Source organism: Pelophylax lessonae (genome assembly GCF_965119305.1).
Source record: "Pelophylax lessonae genome assembly, chromosome: 4".
In the NCBI taxonomy this organism is placed as follows: Eukaryota; Metazoa; Chordata; class Amphibia; order Anura; family Ranidae; genus Pelophylax; species Pelophylax lessonae.
In genome coordinates, this window is record NC_138771.1 from 671,012,744 (window position 1) to 671,040,328 (window position 27,585).

Here is a 27,585-nt window from a genome sequence, read left to right on the forward strand (position 1 = left end):
CTCTTGTATGTCCACCTGCTACTCTGTCATCTGCTACCATACATGATTGCTAAACCTATCTGCATCTCATCTGCTACTATCTTACTTTCAAGAACATTTCCTTTCAAGTGTCTGTCATCTACCATCTCTACCCAACCTGTCTCTTCAGCCTATCATCACTGTGTTACTATATACATAAGTCACTCTAGGAAACATCTTATTGAGTGTGTGTATTTACTTGCTGAATTGAGATCCTCCACACATGATGAGTCATTGGGAGTTGGGATTGGTGTCTCAGCGTTTCTCTACATGACTACTGAAGTGGAATATTTCTGCAGCTGAAAATCCACATCATACGTAAAACGCAGGAGCGTTACAGATTGAACGAACCACAAATGGATTCAGCAGAAATAACCACTCAGATGACACAATTAAAACAGCAGGTGACTGCGTTAGTACACGCACTTGCTGAATTAAAAGAAGACAATCAGGCTCTGTCGCAGCAGGTAATTAGACTGACACAACTTACCACTGCTCAGTCCCCTGAACCCAAAATAAATCCTCCTTTGGTATTTACAGGCGATCGCAAAAAATTTTGCGAGTTTAAAAACGCATGTGAGTTACTTTTCTTGCTAAAACCCCGTACCTACCTTACTGATCACATTAAGGTTTGTACTTTTATTTCTTACCTAACAGGCGATCCTCAGGCCTGGGCAGACTCTCTTTTTGAGAAAAGCGACCAGCTTCTCAACTCCTATGCCTTGTTCTTAGCAGAACTCACTAGCCTATATGATGATCCCAATAGGCAGAGTACTGCCGATCTTCAATTAAGATCCTTGAAACAAGGTGGGAGACCTGTAGAAGACTTTGTCGCAGAATTCAAGAGATGGACCCTTGATTCAGAATGGAATGATGCATCTCTGAAATCCCAATTTAGGCTTGGCCTATCAGAGGCCGTTAAAGACGAGCTTTCCTAGAGCGGATCTGCCAAAAACCCTGGATGCATTGATACAACTCAGTATCACCATAGATAGAAGACTACGAGAAAGAAAGGCTGAGAAAATGGGAATGCCATTATCTAGTTCTTCTCGGATTTCGGCCGTTGACCCCGTTCCTATGGAGGTAGGAACCATACGCCCACCTCTATCAACTATGGAAAGAGCCAGAAGACGATCTGGTAATCTCTGCTTGTACTGTGCATCCCCGGATCACAAGATAAACGTCTGTCCCCTAGTCTACAAAAAGAAGGGTGAGTGTTCACATGTCCTCCTAGGGGGATTGACAACTTCAATCACTAACCCTTACCTTTCTGTTTGCTTAACATTACCGTGGGACCAGAACAGGATTACTACTAAGGCCATGATTGACACAGGATCTTGTGGAAATTATATAGACATACGTTTTGCTGCTTTAAATAAAGTTCCTATTATTTCTAAACTTAAACCTGTCTCAGTGAGTCTTATTAACGGTGTTCCTTTATCCTCTGGTCCGATCACTGATCAGACACAGGCACTCCTAGTCACTACTAACGGGTCTCATATGGAGACCACTACCTTCGATCTAATACCTTCGCCCCACTTTCCCATTGTTTTGGGACTTCCCTGGTTGCACACACATCAACCAACCATAGATTGGAAGGAACGGACCCTGACCTTCCTCTCTTGCTATTGCGAGGGTACGTTAACCTCCCGTCTTTCGGGAAGATCCTGTCTGTGGTGACAGATGAGATTGCACCACTATGTTATCAGGATCTCTCTGAGGTTTTTCTTGAGAAAAATGCTCAAGCACTACCTCCCCATCGAGACTATGATTGTAGCATTGATCTACTCCCAAATAGCAAATTGCCGTTCGGTCATGTTTATCCTCTTTCACAGGATGAACTTTCCCATCTCAAAGACTATTTGGATGAGAATTTGGAAAAAGGTTTTATTAGACCTTCCACTTCTTCCACAGCAGCAGGACTCTTTTTTTGTAAGGACTCAAGTCTCAGGCCTATCATCGACTATAGGCAATTGAATGCTATTACAATAAAAGATCGCTATCCTCTACCGCTTATCCCTGAGCTCATTGAGCAGGTGCGTGGAGCTACCTATTTTTCAAAATTGGACCTGAAAGGAGCATACAATCTCATTCGAATCCGTGATGGACACGAGTGGAAGACTGCATTCAGAACCAGATACGGATTGTTCGAATATCTTGTAATGCCATTCGGGCTATGCAACGCCCCTGCAGTTTTTCAACGATTTATAAACGATATTTTCAGAGACTTACTAGATGTCTGTGTTGTGGTATATCTGGACGATATACTTATATATTCACGATCCCTGTCTGAACACATAAGACATGTAAGACTAGTATTATCGAGATTGCTTGCACACAACCTTTATGTGAAATTGAAAAAATGCTTGTTTCATAAAGAAGAGGTACTGTTTCTAGGCTACATCATATCCAAAACAGGAATCAAGATGGACATGAGTAAGATATCCTGCATTCAGGATTGGCCTACACCAACCACACGCAAGGCGCTACAGCGATTCCTTGGATTTTCGAATTTCTACAGGAAGTTCATTAGAAACTTCTCTGCCATTGTGAGACCCCTCACACATCTCACTAGCATTAAAAAACCATTCAAATGGTCAGATGAAGCAAATAAAGCTTTTCACCTGTTAAAGACAAGGTTTACTTCTGCTCCCATACTACGCCATCCAGACCCATCCCTCCAATACATTCTGGAAGTAGATGCGTCAAACATGGCAGTAGGAGCAATACTCTCCCAACGACCAACTCACACTTCACCACTTCATCCAGTCGCCTTTTTTTCTAAATCCCTAAGCAGTCCAGAGATAAATTACCCCGTGGGTGAAAAGGAACTGCTTGCTATAAAATTGGCTCTGGAGAATTGGCGACATTTACTCGAAGGCACCCAATTACCAATACTTATATACACGGACCATAAAAATCTCCAATATCTTCAGACTAACAAAACTCTTTCGCACCGACAGGTACGATGGTCACTATTCTTTCTAAGGTTTAACTTCCTAGTGACCTACACACCTGCAGATAAGAACAAAAAGGCGGATGCACTATCATGACTAACTGAAGAAAACTACTTCGAAATCCCTTCCGTTCCTATAATACCTCACAAACGCATTATTGGAGTTGTCCGTTCCTTGAAGGAAGAGGTTTTGCATGGTATAAGTTTGGATTCACCCCCACCACAACTAAATACTGATGCAGAAGGCTTCCTCTACTACAACGACAAACTTTACATACCACCTACCATACGCACCAAGATCTTGGAATTATCGCATGATGTGCCAATGGCAGGACATATGGGTATGACAAAGACTATTAATCTAATTGCCAGGCAATTCTGGTGGCCTGACATGAAAACATCTATACAAAAATTCGTCTCTTCATGCAATGTCTGTGCCAGGTCCAAAATTGACACTACGAGACCATCCGGTCTACTATGCAGTCTACCAATACCCCAAACTCCATGGGAAGTTGTGTCCTTGGACTTTATAGTGGAATTGCCTCCTTCCAAAGGATTTAATACCATCTTAGTGTCAGTGGACCATCTGACAAAAATGGCACATTTCATTGCTATTCGCAGACTACCTTCGTCCAAACAAACGGCAGAACTCCTGATGAAACATGTCTTTAAGTTACATGGTATCCCAAAAACTCTTCTGTCTGACCGTGGATCACAATTTATTTCCAAGTTCTAGCAAGAACTATGTCACATACTACGGATCGAGCGGAAGCTCACTTCTCCTTACCATCCGCAGACCAACGGACAGACTGAAAGAGTCAACCAATGCATCGAGCAATATTTACGTTGTTACACTTCTTACCAACAGGATGATTGGGTGGATCTTCTCCCTCTGGCAGAATTTGCCTACAACATCGCAACCCACAGTACGACCAAGCAGAGTCCGTTCTACTTGAACTATGGGTTTCATCCCTCTATTCTTCCACCACGCATCCTTCCTTCAAATAACCCAGTAGCTTCAGACTATTTTACCCAAATAAAGGATTCTCTGGGTTTGCTTAATACTACCATTGCACACGCTCATAGTCAACAAAAGAAGTACTATGATCTTCGCAGAAGACCTTTTCCTCAGTACGCTATCGGGGACCTCGTTTGGCTCTCAACAAAAAATTTAAGACTGAAAATCCCTAGCAAAAAGCTTGGACCTCTGTTCTTGGGACCTTTCCCAATCAAGAAACTTATTGGAAAAGCTGCAGTACAGCTTACATTGCCAATAGACCTCAAAATACATCCCATTTTCCATGTGTCGCTACTGAAGCCCCATGTTCCTGACCAAGGAATAAGGCCTACTATCCCACCTCCTCCTCCTGTACAAGTTGAAGGTGGAGAAGAATATGAGATAAAAGAGATTCTGGATTCTCGTATCCACAGGGGAAAACTTCAGTACTTGGTTCGATGGAAGAACTATGGGCCCCAAGATGACACCTGGCTAAACACCTCTGACATACATGCCTCTAGATTAATCCGCAATTTTCATGCGAAGTACCCAGACAAACCAGCTCCAGAGGCCTTCAGGAGCCAGCCTTAAGGGGGGGGTACTGTAATGTTCTGGTACCTTTGGGTACCCTAATTACTCTTTCATAAGTGTATGCGCCCCACCATTCTCTTTTGGTAAGGTGCGCATACACCTTTAAGACTGATGCTGTCATCACTGAGCGCCGGACTGGATGGCTATTTAGATTGCCGGCTCTCACTCACATGTGTTCGTTCAAACTGCTTTGTGCCTTGATGCTAACCTGTCTTGAAGCTCTCATGCTTGCAAGCATACCTCCCTGTCGGAACCACGCTGCGCTGATCCCTGTATCCCGCTACCGGATCATCCGCTCTTGCCGAACCTCTCCTCTGCTACATTGCTATTAGTGATAAGTACCCCACAGGGGAAACCTCTATAACCTTTATACTAAAGCTTACACTATCTAGCTCTGCATACTAAGGACTATTACTACATCTGCATTATCTAAGATTGCTAGCTCTTGAGCCTACTACCACCTGTTCCTGCACTGGGTTGATCTCTCTTGTATGTCCACCTGCTACTCTGTCATCTGCTACCATACATGATTGCTAAACCTATCTGCATCCCATCTGCTACTATCTTACTTTCAAGAACATTTCCTTTCAAGTGTCTGTCATCTACCATCTCTACCCAACCTGTCTCTTCAGCCTATCATCACTGTGTTACTATATACATAAGTCACTCTAGGAAACATCTTATTGAGTGTGTGTATTTACTTGCTGAATTGAGATCCTCCACACATGATGAGTCATTGGGAGTTGGGATTGGTGTCTCAGCGTTTCTCTACATGACTACTGAAGTGGAATATTTCTGCAGCTTAAAATCCACATCATACGTAAAACGCAGGAGCGTTACAAAGTCACACTATTACAGATATATAGACAAATGCTATATACTGTCCAGGGGCGCACTGAGCATTCGGGCATTTCGGGCACTGCCAGAGGGCCCTCTGGCCAATAGGGGGCCCCATGAGCCGGGACAGTCACACTCTCTAAAAAGGTGTCCCACTACAGCTCATCCCGGGGTTTGTCAGCAGCAGTGCTACTGCTTCTAAATACATACATCGCCCGGCCGTGTCTGTATTTAGAAGTTTTGAATCTCCTTTCTGTCTCCACAGCCAGCAGTCTGCACGCTTTCTCTATGCCTCTCTCACTCAGATCCCCCTCCCCCTCCCATCTTCATTGCCGTGTGATGGGAGAGCCCAGGGGAGGGGCATAGCTACTGCACTCTCATTCTTCATGTAGGAAGAGAGTTCGTAGGTATAGGGAGGTAAGCTGCACAATGTCTGGAAAAGTGTCCTGTCAGGGGGGAAGTTTTTATGGTACCATGTGAAGGGTTAATGTGACAAGAAGGGTGACAATAGCAGCGTGTGTGTTTTGGAGTCGGCAAAGTTTGCAGCCCCCTCCCCCCCCAGCTGTAAGAAATCTAAGCAGGCACACATCATATCCCTATCTACATAAACCATATCTGCCAACTGGACCTAGTCCCGGCTATTAATGGCGCTTTTCCACTGCATGGAACCGAACGGTACGGGTCTCAAAAACAGTACCACCTCGATTGTGGTTCCAAGAGGTACCATACCCGGTACCATATCCCACAATCCTTTGCATGCAGTCACTACTAGCCACTGATTGGTCAGAGAATCGTTGTTATCCCACCCACTTAACTTTAGTACTACTTTAGTGGAAAAGCAAACCAAACCATACCGTACCGTACCGTTCCAACACCGTACCATGCGGTACCAGCAGTGGAAAAGCAAACCGGGCCAAGCAGGGCCGAGTAGAGCCGAGCCGGTACTTGCAGTGGAAAAGTGCCATTAGTCTGCCCGGGACTTGTCCCGACCAGTGGGAGAGCCAGAGCCGGTACAAGGGGCTCAGTGTGGGAGGGGGCGTCAGGTTGTAAGCAGAAAAATCTCTCCACAAAATCTAGCAGTGACACTTGTATGCTCTGTTCCCTGCCCAAAAACAAAGAGGATGCGCCCTTGCTGGCTGCAGCAGAAGATGCCCCCTTTCCAGGACAGAAACCTCGCTCTCTCCTTGAGTTCCTGTCAGTACCCCCCCCCCCCTGGATCGGGGATGGTACAATCCCAGTGAAAGTACATGTGGGCAGAGCAGGAAGAGAATCTTACACTGCAGCAAGGATTGGTTCCCGCCCAGCACATAGCAGGGACCTCCTCCGAGGAGAGTGAGTGAAGAAAGCATGGATAGCAGACTGAACCTCTCCTACCGGGAGTCCCGACTGCTCTGCACCACATACTGTGATGTAACCTGCCCTGCACTTTTCACTGCAGGTTTATTGAAAGAGAAAGGGAAATTCTTGAATAGGTGAGGAATTAGTGGGACATTTCAGATGCTCCATAGATGTATTCTACATAAACAATATATATCTTATTAAAAAATCATTCTTTTTTGTAAAATATAATCTGTATATAGAATACATCTATGGAGCACCTGAAATGTCCCACTAATTCCTAATCTGTCAGCCAGTGGGCTGAGCAAGAAAAATAACTGCACATGTAGCAGCTTAACCACTTAAGCCCCGGAAGATTTTACCCCCATTCCGACCAGGGGGTATTTTGCGATTCGGCACTGCGTGAATTTAACGCACAATTGCGCGGTCGTGCGACGCTGTACCTAAACGAATTTGACGTCCTTTTTTTCCCACAAACAGAGCTTTCTTTTGGTGGTATTTGATCACCTGTGCGATTTTTTGATCACGCGCTATAAACAAAAAAAGAGCGTCAATTTTGCAAAAATAGCAATATTTTTCACATTTTTTTATATGAAATTCCCCCAAAAAAAAATGTAAAAATCAAAATTTTTAAAAATTTTCGGCCAATTTATTTTATGCTACCTATGTTTGGTAAAAAAAATCGCAAAAAGCGTATTTTGATTGGTTTGCGCAAAAGTTATCGCGTTTACTAACAAAGGGAAAGATTTTTGTCATTTTTGTTGTTTTTTTTTTTAACGCGTAATGGCGGCGATCTGCGATTTTTTTTGCGGTACTGCGACATTGCGGCGGACAGATCGGACCCTTGACTGACATTTTTGACACTTTTGGGGTTACCAGTGACATTTCTACAGTAATCAGTGCTATACATATGCACTGTTACTGTAAAAATACACTGGTAGTGAAGGGGTTAACTTTATTTGGAAGGGAGGGGCTGTGTGTGTCCCTAGGGGCGTGGTTTCTACTGTGATTGGCTGTGGCTCTAGCTGTAAGGACACTGATCAACGGATCTACATACCAGATCCGTTTTATCAGTGTCTTTGCAGCGAGGAGAATGACAGGCAGTTTGTTTACACAAGCTGCCTGACATTCTCCCTCTCCCCCGCCGATCGCCGAGTGACCGGCGGACATCGGGTCCGCTGGTCACACGCGCGGGGGGGTCCGTGACCACGCGGGAGCGGGAGCGCGCCCCGGGGGGCGCGCGCTCGCTCCCTAGACCCTCACAAGCAAGCAACGTAGCCCTACGTTAGTTTGCCTGTGAGGGGCTGACCGCCGACGTAGATAGTCGTGCGGCGGTCGGCAAGTGGTTAAAGGCTAAATGAATCTTTCAGAAGATGTTAGACTTGTATTCAGTGTATAACATCTTCTAGTTGCCCCCCTCTCCTTCTCAGCATCCCCCCTTCCCAACGTGATAACAGGCAGAGGTTCTTCTCCCCGCACCCACTGTCAGTATTTGATAACAGCATGGCGTTTCAGGGATTCACCCATAAAGCCGCATCATTCATTCAAAAGGAATCTGAGAATGTAGAAATGACAGATACAGTGAGTAGAATATAAACCCCAATCCTTTCCTGTTTACAGTGAAGAACAAATACCCCGGTTATTTCCTGTATACAATTAGCAGAATATATGCTCAGGCCCTATACAATATATACCCAGGTCCTGTCCTGTATACAGTGAGCAGAATATATACCCAGGTCCTGTCCTGTATACAGCGAGTACAATATATACCCAGGTCCTGTCCTGTCTACAGTGAGTACAATATATACCCAGGTCCTGTCCTGTATACAGTGAGTACAATATATACCCAGGTCCTGTCCTGTATTCAGTGAGTACAATATATACCCAGGTCCTGTCCTGTATACAGTGATCAGAATATATACCCAGGTCTTGTGTACAGTAAGCAGAATATACACCTGGGAACTGTACTATCTACAGTCAGTGGAAAATTTACCCAGGTCCACTCCTGTATACAGTGAGTAGAATATATTCCTGGGCCCTCTCCAATGTAAACAGTAAAATATTTGCCTGAGTCCTTTCCTGTGTACAGTGAGTGGAATATACAACCAGGTCCTGTTCTGTACACAGTGAGTACAATATATACCCAGGTCCTGTCCTGTGCACAGTGAGCAGAACATATACCCAGGTCCTGTCCTGTACACAGCGAGCAGAATATATACCCAGGTCCTGTCCTGTACACAGCGAGCAGAATATATACCCAGGTCCTGTCCTGTATACAGTGAGTACAATATATACCCAGGTCCTGTCCTGTACACAGCGAGCAGAATATATACCCAGGTCCTGTCCTGTACACAGCGAGCAGAATATATACCCAGGTCCTGTCCTGTATACAGTGAGTACAATATATACCCAGGTCCTGTCCTGTATACAGTGAGTACAATATATACCCAGGTCCTGTCCTGTATACAGTGAGTACAATATATACCCAGGTCCTGTCCTGTATACAGTGAGTACAATATATACCCAGGTCCTGTCCTGTACACAGCAAGCAGAATATATACCCAGGTCCTGTCCTGTGCACAGTCAGCAGAATATATACCCAGGTCCTGTCCTGTGCACAGTCAGCAGAATATATACCCAGGTCCTGTCCTGTATACAGTGAGTACAATATATACCCAGGTCCTGTCCTGTATACAGTGAGCAGAATATATACCCAGGTCCTGTCCTGTATACAGTGAGTACAATATATACCCAGGTCCTGTCCTGTATACAGTGAGTACAATATATACCCAGGTCCTGTCCTGTACACAGCAAGCAGAATATATACCCAGGTCCTGTCCTGTGCACAGTCAGCAGAATATATACCCAGGTCCTGTCCTGTATACAGCGAGTACAATATATACCCAGGTCCTGTCCTGTATACAGTGAGTACAATATATACCCAGGTCCTGTCCTGTATACAGTGAGTACAATATATACCCAGGTCCTGTCCTGTACACAGTGAGTACAATATATACCCAGGTCCTGTCCTGTATACAGTGAGTACAATATATACCCAGGTCCTGTCCTGTATACAGTGAGTACAATATATACCCAGGTCCTGTCCTGTATACAGTGAGTATCTCTATATGTACAGAATACATAAAATCAAAGTGTACAGCATGAAGTGGGTGGCACCTTGCACTTTATTTATATTTCCATATTCCATGTTTTCTATGGTCACACCTGAGACATTTCACACTTTAGAATTGCAGGGAATTGTGATGAGAATTTGAAACTTTAGGCAGAAGTAGTGCAGCTGAATGGGAGAATTATTCCAACTCTGCTACTTTGGCCCTAAGTTTCAAATTCCCTTTTCAATTTCCTGTAATTCTCTCTTTATGAAGTAGACCCTATAATCTGATAAGTAGGCGGAGATTAATTATGCACAGTGGGCGGAGCTTCAGGAAAGTGGGTGTGGTAAGTAATTGATAGCTGTGCTGCAACGTGTCCCTGGAAATGTTTTTCAAATGTTGGCAACTATGCATAAACCTTCCCCAAGCACTCTGTATGTCCAGATAATGCGTAGTTTATTTTTGACCTTTCCATTTATCCTGTATTATCCAGATCGCCGCCTGTCCTCTATGGGAGATCGGATGACAACGGACCGCCTGTCCATTTGCATCCGATCCGATCCTCCAGATGCATGGAAAATAGGGTTTCCATCCGTCCAAATTTCACAGACCACATCGGATCGGAGAGCAGCGGGTGTCAGAGGACATGTCACCGCTGACATCCGCTGCTCCATAGAGGTACATGGAGCATCCGATCCGGTCCACCTGAAAAACTGACAGGCAGACCAGATCAGCAATCTCGTGCTAAAGGGGCCTAAGAGTGTTTACTTTATGTGCTGCATTTACACTTTTGATTGAACACAGTTTGGATGACGCAGGGTAAATACAATGGTCATAAAATAACTTTACATTATTTGGACATACACAGAGTGCTTGGGGGTTGCATATTATATCTCTTATAATAGGAGATTGATCTCTTTGAGCCATACTATTGTATTTTTTATTGATTTATCTATTAGTGGATGAGCGCAGTAGTCTTTGATTATATCTGAATACTTCTCAGCCCCTGACTCCCCCCAGCTGGCATCACCCCCAAGCCACTTCATACATCCAGCTAACAGATATCACTTTCAGCTACAGCCTACCTCCCAGCTGGGAGACATCACTTTCCATTCTCTACTTTCCCAACATCCCCACAGACACTGCCATTGAAAGAAATCCCTCCCCAACTGACTCACCCCCACCAACTGTCATCCCCCCACAACTGCCTCACACCCCCATCCCACTGGTGCATGGGGGGGGGGGCTGCAGTTACCCACCCTCCCCCAACAGGAGGATGGTAAGTGGATAGTGCAGGTGATCAGTGCAGCAGGTGGGGGAAATTAGTGGAACCAACCATGTGTGGCTCTCACTGCAGCAGCTGAAAGCCAACATCTCCTGCTCCAGCTGCTACAGTGAGAGCCACAAAAAATCGGTTCCAGTTACTTCCCCCACCTGCTGCACTGATTTGAATTTCTCTCACTTCCTGGGCCTCCAACCCCCACAGCTTTGCCGGCATCCCTCCTTTCCTCTCCCACTGGCAGTAGTTGGGGGCACACATGGAGAACCTCAGGATGGAGAGTCGGAAAGGGGCTGGAAAATTTAATTTACCAGCTCCTTCCTTTTCTAAGTGAACACAGTGAGTGATTGATACTGATCACTCACTGTATTAACTGTGTTTACTATGCTTCAGTTTATGAATGGGGCCTCTGTCTCCTGTTCATTCATCTGCAGTGCAGCTGAGGCTACAGAGAAAGGGACTGGGGAATGTGTCCCTTTCTCTGTCTCAAAAGTGAGACTGATACCCCACCAAAGCCACCCACCAACGTTGTGAAAAACATTTAAAAAAAATTAAATTAAATTTAGTTAAAATAAAAAAAAAAATTAAAAATCAGACTTACCATTCTAATCAGAATAAAAAGCTACACCCAATATGTGGCATTAGTTAGCCACACCCACTATGTGCCACAGTGCACTATGCACGCCACAGGCCACCTTTTCCCTGGTAGGGGCCTACAGTGCATTACTTTGCCCATGATGCTGTTTAGGTGGCATTGCCCATGAGAGTCTCCTGGTACCTTTACTGGGTCACCAGCTTTAGGTCTCCTGACACTCTGCATGTCGCCAAGCTAGGTGCCCCTCCACTAGGGCCTACCACATTAAAGGATTGCAAAAGCGGAAGGTTTTTTATCTTAATGCATTCTATGCATTAAGATAAAAAGCCTGTGTGCAGTGGCCTCCCCAGCCCCCCTAATACTTACCTGAGCCCTTTCCCTGTCCAGCGATGTCCACGAGTCCCTTCGGCCATCTGGGACTCTGCCACATGATTGGCTGAGACACAGCAGCAGCGCCATTCCCTTCTACGGCTCTCAATCAAAGTAAGTTGGCCAATGATGAGAGAGAGGGGGCAGGGCCAAACCACAGCTCTGTGACTAAATGGACACACGGAGCTGCAGCTCGGCTGGCCCCATAGCAAGCTGCTTGCTGTGGGGGCATTCGACAGGAGGGAGGGGTTAGGAGCAGAGAAGAGGGACCTGAAAAAGGAGGATCTGGGCTGCTCTGTGCAAAACCAACTACACAGAGGAGGTAAGTATAACATGTTTGTTTTTTTTTAAAAAAGATGGCTGCCATGCGGTGGCCATCTTTAAACCTGGGGGCCCCATTAACCCCTAGTGCCCGGGGGCCCCATGAGTTGTCAGTCCGCCCCTGATACTGTCTATAGTGTGCAATGTGACAGGGGGTGTAGGGGTTAACTGGGGGTGATCAGGGGGTTAAATCTTTATTGGGGGGGGGGTAGCAGGGACCCTAAACCTACTTGGGACAGAAACTAACTCGCTAGCGCTAACTGAAGTCACAATCACACTATTACAGGAACACTGAAAACCACCATATACCTGTATATAGTGTGCAATGTGACAGGGGGGAGGGGTTAACTGGGGGCAATCAGGGGGGATCAGGAGGTTAAATCTTTATGGGGGGGTGGCGGGTATCCTAAGCCTAAAAGCAACGGTTGCTAGCGCTAAATGATGTCACAAGGCAAACTAATACAGAAACATAGAAAACTGCTATATATTGTATACAGTGTGCAATGTGACAGGGGGTGTAGGGGTTAACTGGGGGGGGTGATCGGGGGTTAAATGTGGCTATCTACCTGTGTATGTATGTGCTGTGTGCAGTACTCACGTTTTGATGCTCTCTCTTCTCTCGATGAATCCAAAAAGGATTTTGGGAGGAGAGAGGGGTCATTTATGTGCCTGTGTTTATAGTTCACAGGCACAGGTCGGTCTGTGATTGGTCAGGACCGATCAGCAGGTCCAGGCCAAAAATCATGGGCCTGGACCTGATGACTGATCAGTTCTGAACCGAATCACACCATCGGCGGGGCCAGGGCATGCGGGAGCACGCCTCAGGGCCCCGGGAATGAGCGCCGTACATGTACGGGGCTTTGTCTGTACGAGCCAGCCTGCCACAGTACATCTGCGGCGGGTGGTCATAAAGTGGTTAAAGTCAAACTGTAGACACCACAAATACCGGCATGTTTTCTATAATAACCTGTACGTCTTCCTTTCAATTCCTTAAAATCTGTTTGGTAAGTTTGAAATTCTTTCAAAGACCCATCCCGAATCATTTCCTCATTCTCATCCTTCTTTAATTTAGGATTTTGGAATGAGACCCATGATCTAGGCTGTTCATACTTATTACACCTAGGCCACGTTGCAAAGTGTGCTGACTGCACTTCAAAATCACGTCTCGTTGTCCTATATGGATTTTGTTTCACTACTTTTTCAATGGGACGTGATAGACAGAATCGAGCTGTGTGGCCAAATAGTCCACATGCATAACATTTTATCTTATCTAAAGTTGTACAGCATCTCTTAACATAAGGCTTTGTTTTAGATGACTGAGAATGTTCGATGGCTACGATTGGAAAGGCTCCAACTGGATTAGAAGCTTTTTCTGGTACTTTACAAGATATAGGGGCAATTTTGTGAGAACTCCTACCTTCCATGGATTTATCTTTATTGGTACATACATTAGGTGTGGATGTCCCACTGAATTCAGACATAACCAAATCAGTTGCTTTGTTATCCACTCTTGAAGACTGAGCAAGCTGCTCCTGGCATCTGACAGATAATGATTTTACTTCACTTTCTGCATCCTTCAGTCTTTTTACCAGCTGATGAACTTCTTCCTGTAATCTCTGGTTTTCTAGCACTAGGTGGCGGTGGCTAGCATCAGAATTTGACTTAGAAACTTCTAAAGTACCGATATCACTTTTGGCTATATCTAGAGCTTTTGTCGTTTTCAAATGTTCATACTGTACAATGCAGATCCTTTGGGGTTTCAGTGACTCCCAATCAGCTATATTCCTTTCAATAGCAGCTGCAAGTGATAACAAGGAGGAGAGGGGCTTATTTCTCCAGTCTGGATTTGCAGTCATCAATTTTTCCCTGATTTTTCCTCTCAACCCAGTAATGAAGCTGTGTATTAATATGGGTGACAGGGCGCTGTTAGAAATGTCCCCACCAGCTGATCCCACGGCTTGTTTAAAGTGATTGTAGTAAGTCATACAATCTTCCTTTGGTCCTTGGATCACTCTTGACACCTTGGTCCAAGATTGGGGGGATAGACTGTTTTAATCAGTTGGGTTTGTGGAATATTAGTTTTACTGAGGATTTCCTCAAAGCCCCCGTCTCCACAAACCCTTTTCATTATTTGAAGCATATCACAGCAATTTGCATTGTCGCTTGCCTGGATGTCTAGCAGCTCTTTTGCAAATTTAATGGGATCAGTCCTTGGATGGGGGATAACACTCAGAAATACCTTCATCCCAGAGGGAGTCCAAGATACGGGATGTGTCATCTTTCCAGTGGATCTCCCATTATAATCATAAATGACCTGCTCTCTTACAGGATAGACAGATATGTCATATGAAAAAGATATTAACTGTTGATTGGTCTTTTGGGATTGTGCCTCAGAATCCCAATAAGACTGGGAAAGATTGTTGCTGCCAGGTGAGGGCACTTTATCTAACTGCAAAGTGTCTTGAAGGGTGGCATTAACAGTTCCATGGTATACAGGTGTGCCCACATTGGGTGTTACCATTTCCCTGTTAGAGTGACACCGCGTTGAGCATCTCTTGGGATCGGGGGAACTGTGATCTTGTTATTTATGGAAAAAGTAATACATATTGTATTTGGTAAGAAGTCTGTGTTTAAATAAAATCTTGTTATGAGACCAGAGAACATTTATACAGGTACCATGGGGTCTATTTAAGATCAAATATTTTTTTGGAGTTAGTGATGGTGTGGTGGTAGTTTTCCATTGATATGATACCTTCGATTCTACTAAGTACTTAGTAAAGGGAACAGCTGCTTCTTTCCAGTGTCTAGTGATAGACCATAACATAGTGACACAGATGGTGTGAATCAGACGGGTGAGTTGAGCAGATATATCTGGGATACCTTTAAACAATAAACATTGTAGGTGGGATAAAGCAAACTTTTCTCCCGTCACCTTCTCGATTAAGGAGAACACCTCAGACCAGGTGTTTTTTTATTTTGGGACAGTCCCAAAAGATATGCTTCAGTGAACCTATCTCTGAGCAGCCTCTAAAGCAATTGGGTGAGACATCAGGGAAAAACTTGTTTAACTTTTCGGTTGTGTAATACCATCTCATAAAGAGTTTAATGGCTGCTTCTCTCACTCCCAGTGACCTGGTTGATTTACGCAGATTGAGCCACATAGATAACCAGTCTCCTACAGAAAGAGAGACTTGTAGCTAATTTTCCCAGTTAACCATGTACTTTAGCTTTGTCTCTGGGTCCTGAGCATTAAGTGTAGTGTATAGCGTGGATATATGACCCCTTCCAGTGGGATCCTTTAAACAAATATGCTGAAAGATGCTAAGAGAGGAGCCTGATGGCTTAATGTGATGTGTGACAAAGTATCCTTTAGTTAGTTCATAATTCAATTTTTCAGAATGGGGGATATCTTTCATGCTTACTAATTTATCAAACGTAAGAAAAATACCTCCATCATAGAAGTCAAAAACTGTGGTTAATTTATTGTCTGTCCACCATGTGAACTGCTCTGGGGTGATAAATGCTTCTTTGAATCTAGGGTCACCTAGGAATGAGGTGCCAAATGGGGGTTTCGAAGCGAGGGGTCATTTCTTAATTATCTGTCTCCATATTTTAAGGGTGTCTGATATAATTGTATTGCGTGAGGAGATTTGTCTTATTGGAACCGTCTCATCCCACAATAGACCTGCTAAATGGAAGGGGGGGATTGAGTCTTTCTCAAATCTCACCCAAGGTAGATCAGAAATATATCTATGCCATTGCGCTATCTGCGCTAACCTTCCACTGATATAATATGTCCATAAGTGTGGGAGGCCTAGACCCCCTGAGGAGTGGGAAAGATATAAAATGTTGTTAGCATATCTGGGTTTTTTGTTACCCCATATAAATTTGTTGAGTGAAGATTGGAGCTTAGATGTATAGGCTTTTGTAAGATATATGGGAAGGGCCCGAAATAGATATATACATTTTGGTAGTATGGTCATTTTAATGGCTGTAATCTTACCTAGAAACGATAATTGGTAGGATGACCAAATTTTAAGCATGTTGCGTATTTTAGTGAATAGTGGAGGGAAGTTAAATTGGAAAAGTGACTTATATTCTTTTGTTAATTGGATACCCAAATATGAGATTTTATCTGATGCCCACACAAAAGGGAACAAGGTTTTCAGATTTATAAGAGCTGGTTCTGGGAAATGAATTGGTAATGCTACTGATTTAGACATATTAATACTAAGTCCCGAGACTGCTGCAAAATTATGTAATAACTTAAAAAGATTAGGTAGTGAGGAGGATGGGTCTGGGATAAATAATAAAGCATCGTCCGCATATAGACTCAGTTTGTATGTTTCAGAACCTTTGTTATATCCTGTCACCCCAGAATGGTTTTTAATTGCTATTGACAGTGGCTCAATGGCGAGAGCAAATAGCAGCGGGGATAGAAGGCATCCCTGTCGGGTTCCTCTACCCAGTGGAAAGAAAGAGGAATTACAACCAGGGATTTTTATCCTTGTTTTAGGATTTTCATATAGGGCCATAAATCCTTTCAGGAACTCTCCTGTGAAACCGAATCTAGGTAAAAGTGATCTAAGATATCCCCGGGATACACTGTCAAAAGCTTTGAGGATATCTAGGCCTAGCAATAGGAGTTGTTTTTTGAACAAATTTGCATCTTGGATAATATTACAGGCAAGTCTAATGTTATCCGTAATTTGGCGGTTAGGGATGAATCCTGACTGTGATGTAGATATGAGTTTAGGGATAATATATGACAGTCTAGAGGCTAGGATCTTACTGAATAATTTCAAGTCATTAATAATAATGGATATTGGTCTAAAATTTTGCGGGTTGGAGAGGTCTTTGTTTGGTTTGGGGAGAAGCGTCATGTTGGCTAGTGACATTTCTTCTGGAAAGACGTTGCCTTGCAAAATGTGGTTAAATAACTGTGCTAGTTTTGAAGATAGAGTGGAGGAAATTTTTTTGTAGTAGAGGGCTGTAAACCCATCTGGACCGGGGGGAAGAGGAGTTCCGAAGGCTTGAAATATTTTGCGCCACCTCGGTTTCAGAAATAGGAGCATTAAGTTGTTCTAGATCAGTGGTAGAGAGTGAGGGGATTGGAATATCTTCAAACCATTTTTGGGAACTTGCCGAAGCTTCTGTAGATGGTGGGGAAATTAGAGTTGAGTAAATTTTTTCAAAAATGTTTAATACCTCTTTGGGGTGAGAGGTAGTCATACCAGAAGGTGTATTTAGTTTGTAGACATGTGGGGGCTTGATTGATTGATTGATTGATTGATTTAATTTCCTGGCTAGCTTTGTAGAAGCTGTGTTACCATATAGGAGGAATTAGGATCTGGAGTATCTGAGTGATTTCTCTGCGTTCTCAGAGAGAATACTATTTAGTTCAGATCTTTTATGGTCTATTTGTTGTCTGACCGTTTGTTCATGAAGGGTATTGTGGTTCTTTTATAGTTGTTGTAGTTCCTTAGTGAGTGCATGTATCTTTTTAGTGTGTTCTCGGTTTATTTTAACCGCCAGAGTGATGAGTTTGCCCCTAATGAATGCCTTATGAGTGACCCAGGTATTTCGTATTGTGGTGACGTTGGTGGGGTTTAACAAGAAAAACTCCGTAATAGAGTCTGAGATCTCCTGAGATTCTAAAGTGCCCGATAACAAGGAGTCTTTAAGTCTCCATGAGAACGGTGTTGGGGAGAGACCTATAAATTTTGTGTTATATATCACCATGTGATGGTCGGACCATACGCATGGATATATATCTGCTGAGATAGAATTAGCTAGGATTACTTGTGAGCAAAAAATGTAATCTAATCTTGCAGACGAATTGTGTGGGTTTGAATAGAATGTGAACTCTTTGAAGCCTATATTTAGACATCTCCAGGGATGTTACTAAGTCTTCGTTCAAGGGCTTTTGGGAATGTCTTGGACCCAGATGAAGGGTTACTTCTATCCATGGTTGGATGAGCGACCATGTTGAAATCTCCTCCTAGAATTATATGTGAAGAGTGATAGTTTTCCAAAGTGTTAAAGGAATCTAGGAAAAATTGTGATGAGGCACCATTTGGAGCGTAGATGTTGGCTATAGTTAGTTCCTTTCCCAAGATGCGCCCCTTTATAATCAGATAATGACTTTCAGTGTCTTTGCAGACCTCCTGCACTTCAAAAGGAAATGATTTGTGAATAAAAATCGCTACTCCTCTATTTTTTGATGAAAATGTAGTATAGAAGGCTTGATTAAATGATTTATGGAAGAATTTTGGGTGATTGCCTTCAGCAAAATGAGTTTCTTGGAGTAGCAAGATTTTAGCGTTATGGCGTTTATATTTATGAAATGCTTTTCTACGTTTGTTAAGGGAATTAAAACCCTGTACATTATGCAAAATTCATTTAATAGTCATTTTTAAGGGGGATTTTTGATCTCTGGTGACAGGTTATTGGGGTGGTAGATAACTGCAATACCCTAGTTAGGGCATCAACCGTGATGGAGGTCTGCAAAGCTGATAAGGGCGCACCTTGGGGAGAGAGGACTCTGTCATGTGGTACAATTAGTACCTGTGTCCAGGTGAGGTTTGCCTGAGCACATGACCGAGAGAGAGGTTTTATGTATATGAATCTGATGAGATTAATGGACTCAAATATAATCAACAATAATAAAAAATAATGAATTAAAAATAACAGAATAACGAAAACATTAGTGCAATGGATCAGTGAACCAAATCGGTACTGATAAAGTAACAACAAAAGTAGAGGAAATCTTCCTCTTAAACAGTTGATTAAGAGCCAGTAGAACAACGAGACTAAATGGAGTCTCAGTGTGGGAGACAACTGGGCAGTGACCACACTGTGTGGACTGGTGGCTGGCAATCGGCTGAGTGGGTACAACATGTACAAGCGCGGGACATCACATATGGCCATTAGTATATAAAAAAAAAATTTGGTGCAATAATAGAAACTATTTGAACCTGGGAAAGCCTGAATATTTTGTATAAAAAGGGAAAAAAGAAGGAAAAAAAAAAGAAAAAAACAGAAAAGGTGGGGATGACTCGCCTCCTTATCCACCCATTGTGAAGATGAGGTTTACGTTAACATTATAGGAGGACTTTGTAGTAAGCAATAAGGGGTGTGATAGCTATAGTGTCCATTAGATGGCAGTAAAACAGCATAAATTCAGGTTTAAGACCAGGTTTTAGAATACCCTGAGGTCTTTTCGAAAGAAGGTAAATAATACTTGCATAGCTGAAAAAAGCCTCTAGGTGTCACCAGCCGTCCAAAAACGTGGAAGATGAGGCGATATAGAGTTTCTGTAAAGGAAAAAGAAAAAGCAAACCAAAAGGGAAAAAAATATAAAGTTAATGACTTAAAGGTTTCTCAGGAGATTCTTGAATTGCCGCATAGTTTATAAAAACTTTTAAGCGTTGGGATGTGTTGGAGAGATTAAAGACCCGTGAAAAAAAAAATGAAGTGAGCCTAATTGGGTATCTTCAGCCTATGTTGTTGCGTGTTCTTCTGCGTCCTCTTCTAGATGCAGCTGTCTGCCATAATGGTGATGGGCGAGGTGATGGGCGAGGTGACGGAGGGGGCAGGAGCTGCAGTGGGATCAAGCAAACCCAATTTGATGAGTGTTTCTTGTCCTTCCTGGATGTTGGTGACAACGTATGTAGATCCGTTATGGGGGATGATCAGTTTGAAAGGGAAACCCCATCTGTAACGCAGACGGGCGGATTGTAACACTGTGGTGATTTCCTTCATACTGCGTCCCAAGTTGTGTCTTTCCCTTTTTATCATCTGATGAAAGATGACAATTCATACCAGTTTTTGAGTATTTTGCTAACAAGGACCGGGCGATTGCATAATGCCCTAATCCTGACAAATCCTCATCTTCCCCTGTTCATCACGGTCACTGCTCTGGGGATTTGACTTGTGTGACAGTTTCTGCTTCTCCCTACATGGAAGTGTTACTTGGAAAGATTTCTTCATTGAAGTCCTTGAGGGGTCATATTGCAAAGAGAGTTGGCTTGGGGGATGGTACATTCTAAATACCACTGCCCAAGCTGCTAAGAGCAGTCCCACCTGCAGAGCAGCACCATGTAACATGCAAGCGTCTGGTTGGATTACCTGTCCACGCCTTAACTTAATAAGGGACCCGTGGAAACAAGCAACTTTAGTTATGTATTCTTGTTATATTTTCTTTATCTGTATCTGTCATTACTTTTAATAAATGTTGTACTTTCAAGTATTTGTGTGATTTCTCTCTGCACGTATTGAACACAACCCCAAAAACGGGACAAAACACTTGTCCAGCAGTGGCGTAGCGTGGATTGTCAGCACCCGGGGCAAGGCAAATAATTCCCCCCCCCCCCCCCCCCGTGGCCAATCAAAACTTAAGACTGTAAATATCAGTATCTACCACCCTCCTTACATCAGTGACAGAGAGGGGGGAGAGAGAGAGATGGATGGAGGAGTTTGTTTTCTTTTAGGTACTGCAGAGGTCTGTACTTGCTCTATACCTGGGATTATGGGGTGTCTGATTTTAGTACATAGGTCTAATCTGCACTGTGAAGTTTACGGTAAGGACTCATTCACACAAGTGGTTGGGGGATAGTGAGACTCTGCAGTGGGATCTGCACCTTTACTAAACCGATTCACTACTCCCTTTAGCTAGAGGCCGCCATTGGAGGTGTATATACACTGCAGCACTTTGCAGCAGGAGTTATACCCCCTGTCACTTTCTGCAGTGAAAGGGGTCACTCTGCAAGCGCTGCACAGCCACAATCAAAGGCTTAGGCAGGCAGTAAGGAGGTAATACAGCTCTTCCTCATCACCTGTAAAATGCTCTTTGAAGAGCAATCTGAATGTAGGTCACTCTTCAGAGCACAAAGCTTGTGGAAACTTAGGGATGCCCAGAACAGAGCAACCATTCCCACAGAGAGAATGTCACCACAGAAAAAGACCACACCCCACAGAAAAAAAATGAACCCACAGACACCTTGCACAGTCACTGCACCCCACAGACACACTGCACCCCATAGACACACCACACCGTCTCTGCACCCCACACAAACTCACCACTCCCCACAGACACACCGCATCACACAGACACATCACTTAGTCACTGCACCCCCACTGACACACAGCACCCCAGAGACACAGCACACCATCACTGCACCCCGCAGGTACACCACATAGTCTGCACAGCACACCACACCCCACAGACACACCGCACAGTCACTGCACCCCCACAGACACACCCCCCCTCACAGACACACCGCACAGTCACTGCACCCCACAGATACACCGCACCCCCACAGACACACCGCACAGTCACTGCACCCCACAGACACACCGCACCCCATAGACACACCACACCCCCACAGACACACCGCACCCCCACAGACACACCGCACAGTCACTGCACCCCACAGACACACCGCACCCCATAGACACACCACACCCCCACAGACACACCGCACCCCCACAGGCACACTGCACAGTCACTGCACCCCCACAGACACACCGCACAGTCACTGCACCCCACAGATACACCGCACCCCCACAGACACACCGCACCCCCACAGACACACCGCACCCCCACAGACACACCGCACCCCCACAGACACACCGCACAGTCACTGCACCCCACAGATACACGGCACCCCCACAGACACACCGCACCCCCACAGACACACCGCACCCCCACAGACACACCGCACAGTCACTGCACCCCACAGACACACCGCACAGTCACTGCACCCCACAGATACACGGCACCCCCACAGACACACCGCACCCCCACAGACACACCGCACCCCCACAGACACACCGCACAGTCACTGAACCCCACAGACACACCGCACAGTCACTGCACCCCACAGATACACCGCACAGTCACTGCACCCCACAGATACACCGCACCCCCACAGATACACCGCACCCCCACAGACACACCGCACCCCCACAGACACACCGCACAGTCACTGCACCCCACAGATACACTGCACAGTCACTGCACCCCACACCCCCACAGACACACCGCACAGTCACTGCACCCCACAGATACACCGCACCCCCACAGACACACCGCACCCCCACAGACACACCGCACCCCCACAGACACACTGCACAGTCACTGCACCCCCCCCCCCCCTTCTGGACTGGTCCTTCTCCAGATAGTACAGGAGGACAAAGGTAAGTCACAGCTGAAGGTACACACCAGCCATTTACACAGCATGCAGTGGAGAGTCTCCCTACCATGTGCCTGGCGGTGTTGTTCAGGAGGGAACTCAAAAAGCTGCTAAGATACATGATCACTCACTGCCACTGATTTGAAAACAGCGCGCAGGAGGTCTGGTTTTTAACTGAGAAAATGCACAACCTGTGCAATACTCCTCCACTCTGCCCGCCCGCCCCTTCCAGCAGATACATGGCACACCTCCCCAATTGCTAACTCCTATTGCCACAGTGGCTGGACAGATGGGGCAGGGAAGGCTCCTGCAAGTCATGGGAGACTTGTCTGTAGATAGACTAGAAAGAGAGAGAGAACAAAATATATTGCTAGATAGATATGTAATAAATAGATCCTCTTTCTCTCGCTCTATGAAACAGTTCTGAGAGTTCAGAAGATCAGAGATGAATAATTTTGCTATGTAAATGGCATTAGTAATCCTTTATACATGTACAGTTTACTAACAAGAAATAATAAAGACAGAGGAAAAAAGGTGTGTATTAAGAATTGTAAGCAGTCAACTTCTATTGGGAAATACCTTTTTGTTAAGCTTAATATTTTATTTCCTTACTAACACACATATCTGCTGATTTATAATAGAATTGGTAAGGGTGAGACAAAGAATATGATTGCTGAGTGTTATGTTGGTGTTCATACCTCTGTATAGGAGGAGGGTAGAGGAGGACGGATCGCACAGTCCGATCTTCTGCTGCTGTTTTCTGTATGGCTCCTCCTGTCACAGGCGGAGTCTATTTCATATCCTTCCACCTGTGACAGAGCCGGAACTATACAGGAAGCAGCGGCTCTGTCACTGACATTCTAAGTCTCCTGCAGCAGCTGGGAGATCACACGGCACTTGCAGGAGACTTAGGATGTCTGGTAAGGTGACAGTCTGCAGAGACAAAACTGCACCCCTCTGAATATTGCGCCCAGGGCGGCCCGCACCGGCAGCACCCCCCACGCTACGCCACTGTTGTCCAGTCAAACAATTTGTGTAAGTCTGCCATCTTAACTATATACATCTTGTTAATTATTAAGATCCTCCATCGTTCAGTACAGAATAACTGAAAATGATGATTTATTTGTCATGAACATCAACATGAGAGGTGACAATGACAATTATAAGAACCACATGACAAGGCATTGATGTTCTCATGGAGTAACTAGACAACCAAACATTGTAAAGAAGATTCTTAATGATGAAAGCTTATTGAGTCCTAACATGAAACTCCTTTCCTGAGATATATGAGTGTATCCAATTATTGGTAAATTATGATTCCATTACATACAGTATAAATACATTTTATATTTATTGTTCAGCATTGAAAGCTTTGATCTGTAGCAGTTATGATCTTTGTCTGTTTTCTTCCCTAGATTTGGAGGGTAAAGTCTTTGTCTTCCCCAAAGAAACCAACACAGCTCATGTCATTCTAAGACCTACAATTACAAAGCCATTGCAGAAAGTCACCATTATTCTACATTCTTATACTGACCTTTCCCGCCCCTATACACCCTTCTCTCTTACTACTCCCGGGAAGGACAATGCCTTTCTCATCTACTTACAGCCTCCAGACATTTGTTCCATACATATCAACCAGGAAGTCACAAATTTTAAAACAGTCTCCGAATCTTTGGACTGGAGACACATTTGTATGACCTGGGAATCCAACACTGGAGTGATCCAACTTTGGGTCAATGGAAAGCTCTACCCCAGAAGGGTCTCCATGAAAGGGTGCAACTTTGGGTCAATGGGAAACTCTACCCTGGAGGAATCTCCATGAAAGGGTCTTCTATCGCAGCAGGAACCAGTATTGTTCTGGGGCAGGGCCAAGACTCTTTTGGTGGAGGGTTTTATGCTAAGCAGTCATTAGTTGGTGAAATAAGTGATGTCCACATGTGGGATCATGTCCTGTCTCCAGGAGATGTACAAATGGTCATCTATGGTTATCTCCATGGAAATGTAATTATTTGGAGGTTTCTAGTCTATGAAATCAAAGGAGAAGTTCTTATCCAGCCCAAACCTTAATGTCAGTCTTATAATATACACCTCGGGGTTGATTTACTAAAGGCAAATAGACTGTTCACCTTGCAAGGGAATTTTCCTTAGTGTATGAGGTGCATCTCTGCTGACTTCCATCATTTGGTTTGGAGCCTTATGGCCTAGAACTCCGACACTGGAGTAATCCAACTTTGGGTCAATGGAAAACTCAGAGGTGAAGCTCTGCTGACTTCCATCATCCAATCATCTGCAAGTAAAAATACTGATATTTTCCTTCCCTGCATGTGAGTGCGTCGTCTTAGCAAAGTGAATTGTCACCACATTGGCTAAGTTAAGTGAAAATTCTCTTTCAAACTGAACCACCTGTTTGCCTTTAGTAAATCATCCCTTCTGTTCTTAAAATGCCCCAACTACTGGATCTGAATTACATTAAAAATGATCATTTGTTTGTCATCCACAACAACAATGAGAGTCCTCATATACTCAACGGTATATATTCACTATATTACCAAAAGTATTGGGACAGCTGCCTTTACACGCACATGAACTTTAATAGCATTCCAGTGTTAGTCCGTAGGGTTGAATATTGTGCTGGCCCACCCTTTGCAGCTATAACAGCTTCAACTCTTCTGAGAACTCTGCCCACAAGGTTTAGGAGTGTGTCTATGGGAATTTTGACCATTCTTCCAGAAGCGCATTTGTGAGGTCAGGGCCTGATGTTGGATGAGAAGGCCTGGCTTGCAGTCTGCACTCTAATTCATCCCAAAGGTGTTTTATCGGGTTGAGGTGCAGGCCAGTCAAGTTCCTCCACCCAAAACTCGCTCATCCATGTCTATATGGACCTTGCTTTGTGCACTGGTCCAAATCATTTGATGGAGGGGGGATTATGCTGTGGGGTTGTTTTTCAGGGGTTGGGCTTGGCCCATTAGTTCCAGTGTAGGGAACTCTTAAGGCATCAGCATACCAAGACATATAGGACAATTTCTTGTTCCCAACTTAGTGGGAACAGTTTGGGTAAGGCCCCTTCCTTTTCCAACATGACTGCGCACCAGTGCACAAAGCAAGGTCCATAAAGACATGGATGAGTGAGTTTGGGGTGGAGGAACTTGATTGACCTGCACAGAGTCCTGACCTCAACTGATAGAACACCTTTGGGATGAATTAGAATGGAGACTGCAAGCCAGGTCTTCTCACCCAACATCAGTCTCAGACCTTACAAATGCGCTTCTGGAAGAATGGTCAAACATTCCCATAGACACTCCTAAACCTTGTGGACGGCCTTCCCATAAGAGTTGAAGCTGTTATAGCTGCAAAGGGTGGGCCAACTCAATATTGAACCCTACGGACTAAGACTGGGATGCCATTAAAGTTCATGTGTGTGTAAAGGCAGGTGTCCCAATACTTTTGGTAATATAGTAGAGGTCTGAATGGGCCCTTACAATACAGTAGGAACAAATTGAAACAATTGTGCAAGAATCCTGTATTAATTGGTGGTGATTGTTCAGTGATGGTGTACCAATTAGGATCCATTATAAAAGTGATCCAATAGAATTATATTAGTGATCCGGTTCTATGGGGACACATTATATTGGGGACACATTGCAGTTCTAGTAATCATACATTATTATAGTGATATCATTATATAAGTTATAAATCCCATTTTTTTCTTTCATTAGTAAATCTCGGGATCATTTCTTCATATGTTTCCTCTGAGATTTTTCTGATTTTCATCTCTTTCTATCTATTTGTAGATCTATTATTCATTTCTATTTCTTCACACAATAAAATCATCAATAGAATAAACTCATTGTAAATGTATCAATAATAAGGAATCAGACCGTTTACAAATTATAATCTGATAGATAGATAGATAGATAGATAGATAGATAGATAGATAGATAGATATCTCACTGACCAATAGGAACATGTTCCTGGTACTCCACTATTTGGACAGATATTCTACCCAATCACAGCGATCGGTAAGAAATCTCACATTTATTTATAGTAGAAAAACTTGCAGGAAGCCACACCCACTTCTATATACTATTGGATGAATATTAAATGAATTCCACTTCTTCGTCTGACATCACCAGACTGTGGGCGGAGTTCTCACATCTCCCTCCTCCCCCCACATATCTTTATACAACCTCTCCATACACATAACCCAGCATGGAGGGGCTCAGTGAAGGTGGTGGTGAAGGTGTGGAGGTGTCGGATCGGGTCACACAGATCATAAAAGGAGATCCGCCCGGCCTCATAATCCAGATCTATCCGGACTCTGTTACTGGAGAGATTGGGGGGTAAGGGGGTCACTTTACTGTCATGCATCACCCAATACTGAGTATTATACCTGACCAATCCCCAGGACTTCTTATTATATCCAATCCGTGACTCCTCCCCTCTCCTGTCTATACTGGGGTAACACATCCCGACTGTCCATTCATCTGACCCCCCGACATCCACATCCCAGTAATGTCTCCCTGAGGAGAAACTCTGACTGCTCATCACCTGAGGATAATCCTGGAATCTCTCTGGTGTTTCTGAGTGATTCTGCTTCCTATCTAACATGGATACAGTTTTCCTGTCATCTGATATCTGTAGATAATTATTAGCTGTGTTTCCATCCAGTAATATGTCTGCAGCTCCCTGTATATAGAAGTATACATTTACCTCTCTTATTATATCAGATAAACCTGTGTGTAAGACCCCCGCCACACCCAGACCCCCTCCATCATGGAGGAGTTCCTCATGTCTCTCTCTGTCCTCATTATCTCCATCCTCAGTATCACACAAGTCACCTGTGTCTGATTCCTGTAAGACAGTCAGTGGATCCGTCATGTTACACAGCTCCTCAATGTCCACCATCTTCCTGGACAGCTCCTCCTTCTTTATTTCCAGATCCCGGATGGAGATGGAGATCCGCTCTGCCAACCAG

The 27,585-nt window shown here is 44.3% G+C and overlaps 1 protein-coding gene and 2 pseudogenes across 3 annotated transcripts in view; 2 read left to right on the plus strand and 1 right to left on the minus strand.

The window, feature by feature from the left end:
* The window catches only part of LOC309552473, a 99,689-nt pseudogene extending 75,257 nt beyond the window's left edge, over positions 1–24,432 (plus strand). The window contains exon 6 of the transcript XR_014226208.1: positions 24,026–24,432. The product of XR_014226208.1 is annotated as an uncharacterized misc_RNA (transcript). The remainder of the gene's footprint in view (positions 1–24,025) is intronic.
* LOC309554231 (C-reactive protein-like) overlaps positions 1–27,585 on the plus strand; it is a 342,461-nt pseudogene that overhangs the window by 137,855 nt on the left and 177,021 nt on the right. The window contains exon 2 of the transcript XR_014226197.1: positions 24,513–24,678. The product of XR_014226197.1 is annotated as a C-reactive protein-like (transcript). The remainder of the gene's footprint in view (positions 1–24,512; positions 24,679–27,585) is intronic.
* The window catches only part of LOC309552475 (uncharacterized protein), a gene marked incomplete at both ends in the record, with an annotated part of 72,731 nt that continues 71,882 nt past the window's right edge, over positions 26,737–27,585 (minus strand). Inside the window, 2 exon segments of the mRNA XM_082253444.1 lie at positions 26,737–26,778; positions 26,781–27,583. Of these exon segments, the coding sequence (XP_082109570.1) occupies positions 26,737–26,778; positions 26,781–27,583 (845 nt within the window).